Genomic DNA, 16,899 nt, shown 5'->3' on the forward strand with positions numbered 1-16,899 from the left:
GGTTTTATTCATCACATCCCAATCTCAGGCAATATTTCAGAAATGTAGGTCATTGGTCCCTGAAAGGACAGAGGTTGCGAATGAATTAATTTAAATCCATTACCCCTGCTGGAAAGAAAGAAACTCAGAATACATGCTCTACTCAGGAAGTCTCAGCACCCTGGTCTATATATAGAACAGCATAGTTTCCTGCTGACTAAAATCCAGCAAAAAAACAAAAGCTCCAATGTTGCATTTCTTATCTTAGAAGGCTGATCCCAGGCCGTGATAAACCACACAATGTATGCCTGCTCTCTTAAAACGAAGCTGATTAACTGTTTTCTTGGACTACAGTGGTTATTTCTGTTATTTTTCAGCCTCAGGCACTGCAATTTGCAGCGTAATTTCTCACACATTTTTTGGTCTCCAAGTGGAAAAGAGTTGCTTGTTCTCTCCCCCTTCTGAAAACTCTCTTTGTGACTCATGCAGACTAAATTACAAAAGCTGTTGCTACTGAAGTTTAATTTCATTTTCAGTGTCATATTTGTAGCTAATAAATTTTTCTCTGTCCTTTGGGGAGATTAATCTCTTTTTTTATTATTATTATTTTAACATTTGATGCATTTAAAATCAGATAACAGAAAGCAATATCCCTTGATTACACATTTTTCTTTAAAAGTGATGGTAAAATGGTTTCCAAGTATTTTCGAGAGAGAATTGAGGATTTAAAGGAGACAGTGATTTTTTTTTTATTTCAGGAAATTATGAGAATACAAACATCTTGGTTACATTTTATATCTTTGCCTCTCCCTAGCAAGGGTTAGAGGCATGCCCTTCCCCTCTTACAATGCCCACTGTGTCCTTCTGATCAAATTAAAATCTTTTGCACAGCCAAGGAAACTATCATTAGAGCGAATAGACGGCCTACAGAATGGGAGAAAATATTCGCTCTCTATGTATCTGCTAAAGGTCTGATAACAAGACTCTATCTAGAACTTACAAGAATCAACAAGAAAGAGTCAAACAACCCCATCAATAAATGGGCAATGGAAGAAACAGTGATTTTTAATTTCACAACCTACCCTTGATTCCCTGCAAGGGTGTCAAAGGTGTCTGATGACCAGAAGTTCCCCCTCGTGCACGGGTCACGGTGCCTCCCCGCTCAGCAGCCTGCACCCTGGAACGGAGAGAAAGTGGTGACCGTAGGCTTCCTTGAAAAGGGAGCGGCCGACGTAATGGCCTGGCTCGTAGCTGCCTTGCCGTTCATTTCTTTGTGAATTCTTTAACGTGAGGTCTGAGCCTCACATCGCCCTCACCCAGCAGTGCCCGTGAAAGGTGAGTCAGTCTCTTCATTTTCAACGTCTGGAGATTTCTTAGCAAAGATGTGGCCATTTAGGTGGTAGGAAATCGCGGGCGGGGGGTGGCTCTCTGAGGGGCCCCGCTGTGTTCCCAATCTGCATGTCTCCTACTTAGTCTGGGAGAGTCAAAGAAGGCAGTTGAGTTTTCCAGAAAGAAGACTCTCTAAAGGTCATTCTTAAAAAAAAAAAGTCATCCTTGACGGAGACGGGACTGATGGGAGAAAATAAAGCTCTTCACTTCTCTATGGTGACGTGGGGAGGGGTTTCAGAGTGTGCCCCTCCCGACTCAGGACCGCCATTTTGCTCGCAGACTCTCCGCAGCCCTTTTTGCTTAGTGTTTCTTTTGTAAGTAGCAGGCCTCCTGTTTCAGGTACACTTCTGTTCGTTCCTCCCTGTTCGCTCAGGCCGCTCCCTCCTCAGGGGAGACGGCAAGGACACAAAGTCCCCGTCCTGCCGGGCTTGCTTTTCAATGAGAGGGACACAGGAGGCACCAAAACATGGAGTATGGCGTGGCACAGGGTAGTGGGAGGAGAGTGAGGGTGACATCTTTCTTTTCTCACAGAAATGTGCCATTAGCCTACTTCTCTGCACGCCTGCTCACCCCAGCCCTGTGCTACTCACATGAAAACTGCTGTGCCCCAAGTCTAGAGGGCAGCCCCCTCCCCGTGGGCCCCACAGTGGTCCCCATGGGGGGCTCTTCACAGCCAAATTCGTAGCAACAGAGTATTGGGTTTTGTGAACACCTGTTATCCTTGCTTTTTGTTATGAAGATAATTGTCATATCCCGTGGCTTTTTAAAATGTGTGGTATAAACTGCACTGCATAGTCAGCGGGTAGGTGTATGGGAAAGGAACAGGCATGGCTGTGGTTCATGGAAAGAGCACAGGCCCTGGAGTGAGAAGACCCAAGTTCACGTCCCTGCTGTGACCACAGCCATGTGATCACTCAGGTTCTCAGGCACTTGATGTCCTCATCCATAAAAATCAAGATAATCACGATACCCTTGTCTACAACCCACTTTCATAGGACACTCACGGTCTGTGTTAGCTGTTGTGGTTATTTTGGAAGGTGCTCCTGCCCCTTCATCCCGAGCCGTGGAACCCCCTGGTGTATTTAAGTAGTGGAAGGGAAATGGTCCAGAATGGTGCAACTGTCCAACAACTTGTGAACATCATGGAACTGGCTTCAGTTTCTACCTGTTTATCCCTATTCGTCAGGAAAATTATATTATTTGGAGCTACCTAGATGATAGGAAGCAGAAGTTCAGTTTTATTCCCCTGGAGAATAATTTGAGGCCTTTGGTGTTTAAGTTCATCATAGAATGTTAGTATAAAAGGAAACCTTATAGATCTCATCTAACCCAATGACCTCACCTTACAAAGCAACCTAACTCTGGACGATCTGAACTGAAGTGGACCGACAGCCTGTGAGTACAGAAGTGGGAAAGTGGAATAACCATAAGCTCTCTGAGTTCCGTCACCTGTGCACACGCTGTCTTGGGGGAAGGCACGCAGGTCCATTGGTCCATTGCTCCCTTCCTTGCATAGATTCTCGGTGCCTTTGCTCTTTGGATTTTCTTCTTAGGAAAGAGAACTCTAGATCACTAAAAACCTTAATTCTCCTTTCATAAGGTCACTTTTTCTACAACAGCAAGACTTTATCTAAGGGTCAGAGATGATTATTTTAGTGAATTAAGTAATTGTAAATGTAATGTGGCCTACTCTGATTCTGAGAGACTTCAGATATTTGGTTGGCTTTTCCATCAGTGCCAAAGACATGTGCACTGCTGAGGCTGGGGCGGGAATCGTGAATAATCAGCCTCTGCCTTTGAGAGGCTCCCAGTCCGTGGGGGTGGGGCAGGCGCTTAGCCATGAGCGTAATTGTAACATAATGCGACAGGTGCGATAGCAGAGGTGGGAGCAGGAGCCGTGTTGGTGAGAAGGGACTGTATTCCCTTTGGAAAAATTAGAAAAGCTGCTCAAATGAAATGGGATTTGAGCCATCGCCAAAGGGTGGGTAGCATGCTTCAGGCCAAACTGACAGGGCAGTTCTGAGGCAGAGTGACCGCGGGAGTCTACAGTGTACTTGGGCGGTGGCAAGTGGCCTGGTGTGGCTAGAACTCAGGGAACAAGGTACAGAAGAGTAACATGAGGTTGACAGGAGCTGGGGGTGAGATCAGGAGGTGCCTCCCAGTCCATGGCAAAGAGGGAGAGTTTACCCAGTACAGCGAGTCCCTTCTAGACTCTTCCATTTGGGAGAATTATGTGATCAGATCTGTTTGACAGCAGTATAGAGGCTGGGCTAGGTGGTGATGGGGAGAGGAAGGTTCTGGAAGAAGAGTAAGCTTTGGAGACATTGCAGGACCACTGCTTCTGCGCAGGCAGCAGTTAGGGACATCCCTAAGAGATTGGGTCCCAAAGTCCGACTGAGTTCAGTATTGCCTGTGCCCCTCTGGCTGTGTGGCCTTGGTCACGTGCCTTCATGTTTTCCTCTCCAAAATGTGGGGGTCAAGATGTACCTATCTTCTAGGGTTGTTGTGAGGCTAAAATGGATCAATACATGGTATAATATGAGTGTCAAAAAAATGTTAACTTTTATCATCATTATCTGCAATAATCCAGTAAGAATTAACAAAGCCTCCAACTAGGAGGTTAGGATGAGATGCTTTATGTATCGCTGTGGTTTTAGAAGCTAGTCAGCCAATGGGAAGAGGAACGGAGAACACAACCCATGGGTAATGAAGTCCATTTGAATTCAGAGCAAACTAATGCTTAATGCCAAAGGGTTTCGATGTGAATGGTCCGGAATAGATTTTATTACATGACTCAGCTGTTCTTCAGGGAGTTTGACAGGTACTTGGGAAGATGTGGTGACTCTTTCAGGCCACTAGAGTGTCATTGAGTAAATCACTGATCTGGGCGACATAATGAGAAAAGCTGATTCACTCAAGAGCCACTTTGGAGCTCTTGCGTTAGGGGTGATGGCTCAGGAATGAAAGCAGGGCCACAAATAGCTGAGTGGAACCCCAAGAGCATCAAAGTGTTGAAACAGCCCCCAGAACGCCAGCCTGAGGGACGGCGAGTCAGGAACTTGCGTGATAGGATATGGACAGTTCTCCATCACCCGGTGAATACTGCAAATTCCTAAGGATCAATACCTAAGTGGCTTTTTTAAGTGACTCAGGCCAGACAACTCTGAGAATGCAGCATTAGCAAAGCCACCGTGGGTGCTGCAGGCCAGTGTTTCCCCCGTCTGGGACAGGTGTCCCCCAGAGGACATTGACAATGTATGGAGACTTAGAGAAAGTACTACTGGCATCTGGTGAGTAGAGGCCAGGAGTGCTGCTACACACACTACAATGCACAGGACAGTCCCCAAAGCAAAGAATTGTCCGGCCCAAAATGTCAGTCATGCCCATGGTGGAAAAAAAGCCTGGTCTACAAGGCTTTAACCAAAATGTGTTATTTACATAATTAGTGGTGCATAAAACAAGCTTAGAACAACCTTTTATAAGTTTTAATATCTTATTAAATGTTATATGTATGTGGATTATAAATATAAAAATATGTATTTATCTTAACATGTCTATAAACATATAATTACCATATATAACCTGTGGTTACAAAAATATTTGATTAAGATGAGGCTATACTAGTATTGAAGTTTTTTAAAAAACGTACTGCATTGACTTAAAAATACAAAGTAAACAATAGTGAATGGCCTTCAAAGATGACACACATGGAAAATTAAGGAGGTGTGAGTATGATTGAGGCTTAGATCATGACTCAGAAAACTTTTTCTGTAAAGAACTGGATAGTAGTAAGTATTTTAAGCTCTGTTGCAACTATTCTGCTCTACCATTTTGGTCCCAAAGCAGCCACAACGACGGGTAAACAGATGGGTCCTCCCACCACCCTGACAATTCTGAACCCTGTGTCTAAGATGAATCATTTAAACCCGTGGTCCCCAACCCCTAGGCCACGTGGACTGGTACCTGTCCATGGCCTGTTAGGGACTGGGCTGCAGAGCTCCGCCATCCCTACCCACCCCACCCCACTCTTGTCCATGGAAAAATTGTCTTCTATGAACTTAGGAACAAGGAACGGGGATGGAGGGGGGACACAGCAGGAGGTGAGTGACAGGTGAGCAAGGAAGCTTCATCTGTATTTACAGCCGCTCCCCATCACTTGCTTCACTGCCTGAGCTCCCCACCCCCATCCATGGAAAAAAAATAGTCTTCCATGAAACTGGTCCCCAGTGCCAAAAAGGTTGGGGACTGCCGCTTTAAATTCAATGCTCAGGAGTGGCCTGATCATGCCAAGGCAGAGCACTATTACTTACCTTGGCTAGTAAGATCTAAAACAGCTGTAAAGTAATGATGCCCATTTTTTTTTTGCAATTTTTTTTATTACCTCATATTATGAGGGTACAAATATTGTTAGGGTTACATATCTTGCCCCTGCCCCCCCACCCCGCTATGCCAGAGCTTCAAGGGTGCCCAGCCTCCAAGTGGTGTGCACTGCACCCACCATGTAAGCGCAGACCCTTCCCTCCTCCCCCCTTCCACCTGTCCACCTCCCAATAACAGATTTTTTTTTAGACATTTTGGTTACAGTGTGTATCTTTGCCTCTCCCTAAAAAGAGATAGAGGTAATACCTTCCCCCCGCATAATGCTCATCACATCCTTAAGATGTGGGTCTCCCCCCCCAAATCCCTGTTGAACGCTACCATTTTTTTAGCACCATAGTTTTAGTCTGTCAGTACCAATTTGATATGATGCCCATGTTTTACATGTTGTTGTGAAGGCATGATCTTTCCCCCAAATGCACCTAAGTAAGTGGCAGTCATTCCAGCTCATATTTCTTTCCTTCAGCTAAAACAGCAAACAGTGACTGCGTCCACTTTGCATCAGGCATGGTGCCAGCACCAGATACAAACGCAAGACACGGCCCCTGCCTTCCCAGGAGCCCACAGCGTGGGTGGGAAGGGGAAAGTAGTACACAGACAGGTGGTCATGATCTTCACAGTTGGGTGCTCTCCCGTGAACAGAGGCAAGGCGTCGCCTGAGACAAGTCTTAGGAGATAAGTAGGAATGAATGGGTGCAGATGGGATGGGTGCACGTTCCAGGCCCCAGAGTGTAGAACGCACAGTTGCAGGTGACCAGGGGTAGCTCTTTGGAGACAGAGGTGAGGAAGGGGAAATGAGGCTGTGTTAATTACGTGGGCCATATTGTGTAGAGCATGGTAAGCACATCATGCTATGTTTAACTACTGCCTGCAGGGCTGATGGTTTTCACCTTTCTTTTGCAATGAAGGCCTTTACTTTGAGCAAATCTTCTACATGACAATCTAGTATATAGAAGTTTGGGACCTTCTACCTTAAGGAACTCATGCTTTCTGGTCTCCAGCTTTTTTTTTTTTTCCTCAAAAGAGTCTTCCCACCAGATAAGAATATCTCTGGGCTGCTTTGCATCCCAGCTCCCAGCTGCAGCATCCCAAGCTCTGTGCCTTCTTGGGAACCACTGCTATTAAACTGTAAAGCGGGGAGAGAGAAAGGTAGGATGGGGAAAAAACACGCGCCATGGGATACGTTTTTGCCTCTTCCGTTTCCATTTCCTTCAGTGCCCAGTGTGGAAATCCAGGCACTGTTGGAATGCGGTCACTCCTGGTGCCACCTCCAGGATGGCAGGAAGTTCCCCATCAGCCCATCTTCCAGTCACATGTGACAACTGTCATGTTGGGACCATCTGTCCTGTATTTCACTGTCCTCCTCCCATTGTCATTTGCATTAAATTAGGTGGGAAATGGGCCCACTTAAACTGCCTAAGATGCTGCATTTTTGTAAATATGCGATTTAATTCTTATTCAGTAGTTGAAGGTCTTTTTTTTAAGTTGATTAAGTTCATTGCCTCAAATGTTATAGCTCATAATGTCTTAACTAGATTTTCCATGTGTCACTGAAGAGTTATGTGGAAAATACAAGGAGAAAAACAGCTCTCGGGAAACAATGGAAGGAAGACAGTTAATTGAATTTAAATTAGACATAGCAATAATTTAAAGCATAATTGAAAGCTTCAAAGGAGACTCATGCATTCATATGTCATAAGTAAGATTTGTCTTGGACAAAATATTGAAATGTAAATCTTACTGATCTATAATATAACCTCATGCTCCATTTCCTTATGAGTGTCAGACACTTTTGGATGTAAAATACATTGAGTTCCCTGTGTTTAGAAATTCCTTAAATGAAAGATATAAATTCCACTTCCGGTTAATCTGAAAAAGAATTACAAAATTTAACTATGTGTTTCTGGCTCCATATTCTCACTCTTACTGGACTTTATGCAGAGCCTGCCATAAAAAGGATTCTAAATTGCTATATGAGCCTTAGATGCTATTAAGAAAATAACTATTTTCTTTGTATAGCTTTTTAAAAATTAAATATATTTGATGAGAGTGGGCTCAACTTAAGAGATAGAACCAAAAATATTACCATTATTGCTTCTTAGCAAACTGACCTTACGGAAAAACCAGACTGGCGGTACCTGTGGCTCCCTGCTGAGGATTTGACACCGTCATCCATGGGGGAGGACTTTCTCTAGGTCGTCACTGACAGTGTCATGCATGGGTCCCCAGCCTTCTGCTCACCCGCTTTGCCTTTCTCTGCGTCCCCACCTGTGACGTTTCAAGCAGTCTCTCCCACACTCAATTCCTATCAGTCACCCTGCACAGCTCGTGAAAACTGGAACCTCAGTTATTATCTTTCCTTCCTGGATCTCTAGCTCCACTATCAAATTAATCCTTTACCTCTGCTTTTTAAAAAAAATTTTTAATATTGTAGTAAATACACATAACGTAAAATTTACCATCTTAACCATTTTAAAATGTAAGTTCAGTGCTGTTAAGTACATTCACGTTGTTGTGCAACCATCACCATCACCCATTCACAGAGAATTAAAATTCTTATTGCCTGTCCCATGCCGCTGCCACCACCAGGAAGCTCTGCCATCCTAAAATGATTAACTGTGATGTGAGAAATGGGGTTTTCATTGCCCGGTGTACCCTTTGTCTCTTAGGGCTAAACAACTGAGTTTTAAAACGGTGCCAGTGCATTTCTATGACGTGTTAGCCAAACTGAACTTCCTCTCCCCCCTTCTCTTTAAACAGCTCTGAGCAGCGAGTCCCCTGCTCCACTTCTTACCACAGCTCTGGTTTGCACTCTGGGGACGGTGTCACGAAAGCAGGACCTATGGGCCTTCCGGAAATAAGACAAGTGCCAACTGTTGTGATTGAATGTGATGACAATAAAGAAAATGTGCCTCATGAATCAGACTACGAAGACTCTTCTTGCCTGTACACAAGAGAAGAGGAGGAAGAGGAAGAGGACGACGATGATGACAGCTCATTGTATACCAGTACGTTCATCCAGTTTCTTCGTTGTGGGCAGAGGCCAGCATGGTATTGTGGAAAGAGAGCCTGTCCACTGGGTTCCAACCCTGAGAGTGGCATTGACTGGCCCTGGGTCATACTGACCCTGAGAGTGGTGTTACCTGGCCCTGGGTCATACTGACCCTGAGAGTGGTGTTGACTGGCCCTGGGTCATACTGACCCTGAGAGTGGTGTTGACTGGCCCTGGGTCATACTGACCCCAAGTGTGATGTTGACTGGACCTGGGTCATACTGACCCTGAGAGTGGTGTTGACTGGCCCTAGGTCATACTGATCCTGAGTGTGGTGTTGACTGGCCCTGGGTCATACTGACCCTTAGAGTGGTGTTGACTGGCCCTGGGTCATACTGACCCTGAGAGTGGTGTTGACTGGCCCTGGGTCATACTGACCCCAAGTGTGGTGTTGACTGGACCTGGGTCATACTGACCCTGAGAGTGGTGTTGACTGGCTCTGAGTCATACTGACCCCAAGTGTGGTGTTGACTGGACCTGGGTCATACTGACCCGGAGAGTGGTGTTACCTGACCCTGGGTCATACTGACCCTCAGAGTGGTGTTGACTGGCCCTGGGTCATACTGACCCTGAGAGTGGTGTTGACTGGCCCTGGGTCATACTGACCCTCAGAGTGGTGTTGACTGGCCCTGGGTCATACTGACCCTGAGAGTGGTGTTGACTGGCCCTGGGTCATACTGACCCCAAGTGTGGTGTTGACTGGACCTAGGTCATACTGACCCTGAGAGTGGTGTTGACTGGCCCTGAGTCATACTGACCCCAAGTGTGGTGTTGACTGGACCTGGGTCATACTGACCCTGAGAGTGGTGTTGACTGGCCCTGGGTCATACTGACCCCAAGTGTGGTGTTGACTGGACCTGGGTCATACTGACCCTGAGTGTGGTGTTGACTGGCCCTGAGTCATACTGACCCTGAGTGTGGTGTTGACTGGCCCTGGGTCATACCGACCCTGAGAGTGGTGTTGACTGGCCCTGGGTCATACTGACCCCAAGTGTAGTGTTGACTGGACCTGGGTCATACTGACCCTGAGAGTGGTGTTGACTGGCCCTGGGTCATACTGACCCCAAGTGTGGTGTTGACTGGACCTGGGTCATACTGATCCTGAGTGTGGTGTTGACTGGCCCTGGGTCATACTGACCCTGAGAGTGGTGTTGACTGGCCCTGGGTCATACTGACCCTGAGACTGGTGTTGACTGGCCCTGGGTCATACTGACCCTGAGACTGGTGTTAACCGGCCCTGGGTCAAAGGGCAGCTCAGTTAACCTCCGAGGGACTCATTTCATACACCAGCAATATGACAGCATAAATGTCCTTAAAATGCCCTCATTACTCTAAAATTGCAACACCATGCTCCCACCTCCTACCTCTTCATATGGCTGTGTTCCTCCTTTGGAGTACTACCCCTCCCTCCAAATACATAAGGGAGAGAGGATAAAAAAGCTGAAAAGGGCCGGGCGCTGTGGCTCACGCCTGTAATCCTAGCTCTTGGGAGGCCGAGGCGGGCGGATTGCTCAAGGTCAGGAGTTCAAAACCAGCCTGAGCAAGAGCGAGACCCCGTCTCTACTATAAATAGAAAGAAATTAATTGGCCAACTGATATATATATAAAAAAATTAGCCGGGCATGGTGGTGCATGCCTGTAGTCCCAGCTACCCGGGAGGCTGAGGCAGAAGGATCACTCGAGCCCAGGAGTTTGAGGTTGCTGTGAGCTAAGCTGACGCCACGGCACTCACTCTAGCCTAGGCAAGAAAGCGAGACTCTGTCTCAAAAAAAAAAAAAAAAAAAAAAAGAGCTGAAAAGTCTCTTCCCATCCAGAAAACACTCAGAAATATGAACCACTGTGTATGCAACAAATTCATTTTTAAGCATATCTTCTCAGTGTTAGAAGGTCTGCATTTCAGTTTCTCATTTAAGACCTTTAAATGGGCTAAGAGATAAGAGAAGAAATGAAGAAACGAAGTTCTAAATCTATCACTCTGGCCTGATAATTAGTCAACTTTTTAATAAACGAATGTATAATTTAATACAGCCATGTATTAAATATCTACTGTATGCCTGACAGCGGGCTAAGATTTTAATCTTTTATATCCCACAATACCCCTGCGGCGTAGACACTATTTCCCCCATTTCACAGATAAGGGCGGAAATGGAGACACAAGGAGGTGGCCCAGAGCCTCACCTCTGCTCACCGGGGCTCTGGGGTTTAGTGTTGGCGGTGGCGTCAGGTTCCAAAGCACATGTTCTGAAGCCAGTGGAGGCAGAAGGAACAGCGCTACTGAGTAAAGCCCAGAGCAATCCTCAGACTTGCTGCTTGTCGCCATCATCCTCTTGCTCTGTGCTTACCGGGCTTCAGCCGGCGGGTTACAGTTGAGACCCGGCGAGAGCCCTGGTGAGCTGTGAGCTGATCAAAGTGACGTCAAGGAGGGAGCCCGGCAAGGCAGGCAAAGCCCCAAGTGGTCCATGAATGGAGGGGCAGCTGCTCAACTCTGTTTGCCGTTTCATACCCAGAGGATTGAATGTTTCATGCCAGGATTTCTTTGACCTCGGCACTCTTGGCGTTTTGGACCAGCTCATGCTTTGTCGGAGGGGCTGTGCTGGTCACTGTAGGATGCTTAGCATCCCCCTCTGCCCACGAGCTGCCAGGAGCAGCCTCCCCCTGCCTCCTCGGTTGTGATCACCAAAAATGCCTTTAGACCTTGCCAAGTGTCCCCTGGGGAGCAAAACTGTCCCTGGTTGAGAACCAAGGATTTATACCAGAAATAAGGAAGCCCTGCCCTGGCTGCTTAGAAACCCTTATGCTAAAAAGAAAAACCACTGCCTGTTTTAAAGCCCTCACCTCCACTCCCACCCCAAACAGGCCCCACTGTGTCTGTCCACGTTCATCCTCCTTCCTGTCCCCTAGCGCCAGCATAGGTGGTCTCTCCTGTGTCCCGAGATCTCCTGGCTTACCTGTCACCACGGAGCTTTGGCAGGTGCAGATCCCCCCAACCCTGCTGCCTGATGGAATCTCATCTCTCCTTCAGGGGTCAGCCCCTCTGCCTTGGGAAGCCTGTGTCCCCTCTCTGTCCCCCACCGCTGTTCCTGCCTACGTGCTGGGCGTTCCGGAGAGCAGAGCTGCTGTCACAGACTCCCCGGGTGCTCCCCACAGGCCCCGCACACTGCCAGGAGGACAGGCCATGCCAGTGACAGGAACTCTGCAAACTGAGGCCCTAGCCACTCTCAGGTGTTCAGCCCTGTGGACTTCCTTCCCGCCCTGTGCCTTAGGTCCAGGGTTGGCCCTGGTGGAGGGCAGGCAGATATGTGTCAGCCTTAATTAAGTCATTTCTCCCTCCTGCAGGCTCCCTGGCCATGAAGGTCTGCAGGAAGGACTCCTTAGCCATCAAACTCAGCAACAGGCCCTCCAAGCGAGAGCTAGAGGAAAAGAACATCCTTCCCAGGCAGACGGATGAAGAGCGGCTGGAGCTGAGGCAACAGATCGGCACCAAGCTCACCAGGTAGGATGTCTGTCCTCCAGATAGCGGGCCACCGGCTCTCCAGACTGTAGTAGAATTCAGTCTCCACCCGCAATTCAGGCCTTGGTGTCCCAAATAACTTATTACAGAAAGAGCCAATGAAAAACACCCCATTTTGTCTACAGGCTTGCTTCTGCAGTTCCCTCTCCTTTACTCATCTAAATCTTAGAAATTACATTCCATTCAAGTTCCAGGGAGAAATTGACAAGTTTCCATGGAGAATAAGCATCTATGGAAAAATCCCTATCATCCAATAGAATTGAAAACCGATGTATAGATGAGTTGTGGTTTGGTTAAGCACAGAGCGGTCAGATAAACACACTCTCTGCTATCCTGTTAAGTGGTTGGTAGTGATGCCTCATTACTGCACTGGGATTCTTCCTGAGTGATTGCCCTTTATGTATGGATGCTACAGACATAGGCATACCTTTATGCAATATTAATATGTTAAACACATGTATGTGTTTGTAATCTAGGGCCTGTTGGTGTGGTATTAGGTAACATTTGTCCAGCAGTTATTATTGGCAAGCACTGTTGAAACATTTTACATGTATTTAATCATTTAATCTTGGAGCCCTTCTATGAGACATTTGTATGCCCATTTTACAAGTGAGAACACCAGGCATAGGGAACTTTAGTTACCTTGCATAATGTCTCACAACACTGCTCCGGAGTGGGCCCTAATTTTGTACCAGGCACTGCGTTGAGTGTTTGGATGTAATGCATAGAAGTCTACCGGGGCCTCATCCTGCCTGTCCCTCTCACTGGCTGTATGGCCGTCAGTAAGGCACTCATTCTCCTTGCCTGTGTTTCTGCATTTGTCAGCCAATGAGTTGTGAAAATTAAACAAGTTAATGTAAGTATTTAAAACCATGTCTGGCGCATAGCAAGCACTCAATTATCTGTTGTCATTATCATCCTCACATTGTACGAGTGAGGAAAGTGGTACCTAAAGAGGTTAAGTAGGCATGGGTGTCATCTCCTGGTGTGCTGGTGTCTTCCCTCCCCCCTGACTAATTTTGTTTCTTATGGGCAGCTTCTTTCTCATATGTAACTTGGTTTTCAACTGGAGGATGATGTGGTGATGGTACAAGGCTGTGTAAAATGGTCAACACTGATGGATGATTTGACCCAGTGTTAGGCAGTCTTCAGAGTTAGAGAATGAAGGTGTCTAACCACCTGCTATCCACACACACACTTTCTCTCACTGAATGGAGTAACATGGCCATGGTGTGGTTGTCCAGATCTCTCTTAATATCTCAGTGATAGCTACCACTTTCTAGAGTTCCCATCCCCTTGTCGGAAAGGCTGATTGTTCACCATTCTTCCTTCTATTGAACCGAAATTTCTGTCCATGCAACTCCCACCCATTGTTCTTATTCTATTGTTTTCAGCCTCATCCCTCTTAACAAGGCATGCTTTAGAGGACTTGGAGACAATGATCCTGGTCTTCCCAGTTCTCTTCTCCCAGGCTACATATAACCAGATCTTATCTGGGGGGTGGGGGGGTGGGGAGTGGTGGATATGGTTCTGGGCTGCTTCCTGACCCAGCTTGTTCACGTTACGCTTTGGGGGATTAGAAAAAAGAGAAGGAGCATGTCCTTGAACCAGCCCTCCTTCCCAGAGTTCAGCTCCACCCTGATCCCCTGAGCATGGGCATCCTTTATCATACTTCCTTCGCTCACTTCCCATTTTCCCAGCTCCACTACAGCACAGGCAGAACCCCGGATGTGTGAGGGGCACATGGAGACATGTCTGCAGATGTGAGATGCCAATGCATCCGGCTGCCAGGGGTAGCCTTTCCTGTAAAGAGCTGGAGAGAGAGAGGAGACACATAGGAAGCTGATGGGAGAGACTGGCCACCTGTTTGTCCACCATGAGACCCTTCTGCCTGGTGTTAAGTGGCATAGTGAAAAAGGGCACCATTGTCCCAGAGCATTTCTCCTGAAAAGAGAAACAGCCCCCAGCCTCTCATGCCTGAACACACATCCACATCCTACCACCATGACCGGCTGGCAAAGGCCACGTCAAAACCAGAGGTGGGAGGAGACAAAGGCCATCCATGCACCAGAAGTTCTCTGCATCCGAAATCTTGTCCTGGCAAATCAACCCTTTCTCAACCCCTCTTTTTGCCAAGACATTTAAATATTGGCTCAAATTTGTAAAATCTGCTGAACGTTTACCATGCTGTGTGTCCACTCCCAGCCCCCATTCATTATGATCAATGGCAGGAGAAGACACACCGGCTCAGGAGAGAAAGACACAAGCAGAGAAGGCAGTATTGATCATATTCAAGGCACTGAGCTGGCCTGCGTCCTCCTCTGAATCCACTTTGTTCACTCTTTCAACTGGAGAATTTCTTTCTTTGTGGTAAGATCCTTGGCAGCTCTGGCCCAATTACAGGGGCTCTACTAAAGGAGAGGATGTCACAAGTGTTTAGCCAAAGAGTTTTAGGGACTGTTGCTTTTAGTCCCTACATGAGAGAACAGCTGCATGCTCTCAGCCACTCATTTATCATGAATCCTGAGCAGAGTGAAGAGAAAATTTGAGAACCCAAAGGTGTCTATGGTAGGGAGAATGCTATTCTGGAGTCAGGAGTTTGGGTTCTAGCTCTGGTTCTGCCATCTCATAAATACCACTTGCCCTCCCTGGTGCTTAATTTTATAATCTGAGAGGATTATACTAAGTCATCTGATCACTGTATGAAAATATATGCTTCATCGTCCCAAAAAGTAACTAAAAGAGCATAGAAGTGTGTTGTATTGCATTTCTGAAGCTGTGGCATTCTTTGGCTATTTGAGGCAACAGTAATATGCTGGAAATCATAAGCTCTCTGGAAAGCATGCCACCAAGTCTGCAGTCCTCAGGGAGTAAGCAAGAGAGAAAACATAATTTTAGCCTGACAGTTTTAATAGCACAAGAAAACACACACACACAATGTGCAGTACTCCAAGAACAATCCCAAATTGGGGGCGGGGTAAAATGATGTCAATTTTTGCAGAACCTCCCACCATTAAGGCAGTTTCTACAGAAAAATGAAAAAAAAAATTGTTGTTCTAAAAATGTTTTCTCATAGATGCTATTGGGCAGACTTTCCTAAATCTCAGTCGATAAGTCATCTAGATTTTTTTATAGCAACTATTTCAGCCAACCACCATTGGAGAAGTGTGGACTGCCCTAGAGACATGAATATGGTCAACGGGGTGCACATTGTTTCTGCTCCTTATGTATACAGACTCCAGGACAGCGCAGGGCACCAAGAGGTGCACAAGACCATCCACAGGGGTATGGGGGGAAAATGGTAGAGCTTCTATTCAAATTCATTGCATCCTTTTTCATGTGGTTATTTGTGTCTGTCTCACAATGTGCGTAGTGTCTCAGTGCAGCGATACCTACATGTGACTTATAAATAAAGAAATGGTACACGGGGGGCACATACTCAGGTGTTTTCTTAGAGTCCACTGGTCTGAGGGTCACTCCTCAGTGTTACATGAGCACCACCTTTCATCTCCAGTGGCCTCAAGCCCATGGAAATGTAGAGACCCCAGGAAGATCCCTCACCTCCCCCCCAAAGCCCCCGCAGTGCAAGATCGTGCTGCACTCTCTGGGTCTCTTCTCTGGGCCCAACATCCCGAAGTGGCCTAACTGGGATCTTAGCTGTCAGATCCACTTCTGTCTAGTTCCCCACATTTACTAAGCTTTTGATTCCCCCAAGAGTGATATTCAATCCACAGGACTCCGTTTTATTTATTTGCAATCTCATTGAACACTCTCTGCTCCTAAAATCAGCATTAAAAGTCGGATGTGGAGCCATGCCGCCGACAGTCCCGGTCAGGGTGCCCTGGCAAGAGCCAGTGCGTCCTCGCCCTTCTCCACGGTCCAGCTTGGGGCAGGGACTGATTGAGGAAGTGAAACCCCCAGAGGATGGTGCTTCGGACCACTAGGAATGCGGTTTTCAGGGGCTAAAGAGAAATCTGATGCCTAAACAATGAATGCTTTTGTTTTGGAAACATCCTAGAGAAAGTGAGTTGTTCTGGAAGTCACTAGGGCGACTCATTTTTAAAGGAAAGCACTGAGACTCTGAAACATGGCCTGTTCAACAGCCAGTGCACTCAGCCGTCTCCTGGGAAACGGCCAGCTCCTCAGACCCAGCTAAGAGGGGCTCCTCTGTCCCAGGCCCCTCCCACCGAGATCCTCTGTCCCTCCCCCTCCCCCTGTACCTTCTGTAAGGTTTGGATCAGATGGGAGAAAAAGCTTGCAAAGAAAAATAAATAGAAGGTGCCTCACAGTATGTGCACGAGTTTATAATGTAAATTGAGCTCAGGAGTAAATGAGGATTTGGTCAATCTGCCTCCATAACATACTCCTTCCCCTAAAATACTTCTTCTCCCTCAAAATGCCACCCTCCTACCCTCATGGATGAACTGTCAGCGTTTTTTCTGCAGTCATGGTTGACCAGAATTTTGTAAGCACCCACCTGAGCTAGAGCAAGCAGAGCCTCTGCTTCTAATTGGATGCATCTCTCTATGTGGATGTGCTCAGCAGCCTGGCTGCTTGGTTTTGGAAAGGGGGTTTCTCCTTGTGATGTCCT

At 46.8% G+C, this 16,899-nt stretch overlaps 1 protein-coding gene across 8 annotated transcripts in view; it reads left to right on the top strand.

The window, feature by feature from the left end:
- PHACTR1 (phosphatase and actin regulator 1) overlaps nt 1-16,899 on the top strand; it is a 508,037-nt gene that overhangs the window by 449,370 nt on the left and 41,768 nt on the right. For all 8 annotated transcript variants that reach the window (XM_012753501.2, XM_012753502.3, XM_012753505.2 and 5 more), the window contains 2 exons: nt 8,506-8,753; nt 12,134-12,290. In XM_012753501.2, the coding sequence (XP_012608955.1) occupies nt 8,506-8,753; nt 12,134-12,290 (405 nt within the window). The remainder of the gene's footprint in view (nt 1-8,505; nt 8,754-12,133; nt 12,291-16,899) is intronic.

The sequence above is a fragment of the Microcebus murinus genome, chromosome 15, assembly GCF_040939455.1.
Source record: "Microcebus murinus isolate Inina chromosome 15, M.murinus_Inina_mat1.0, whole genome shotgun sequence".
Lineage (NCBI taxonomy): Eukaryota > Metazoa > Chordata > Mammalia > Primates > Cheirogaleidae > Microcebus > Microcebus murinus.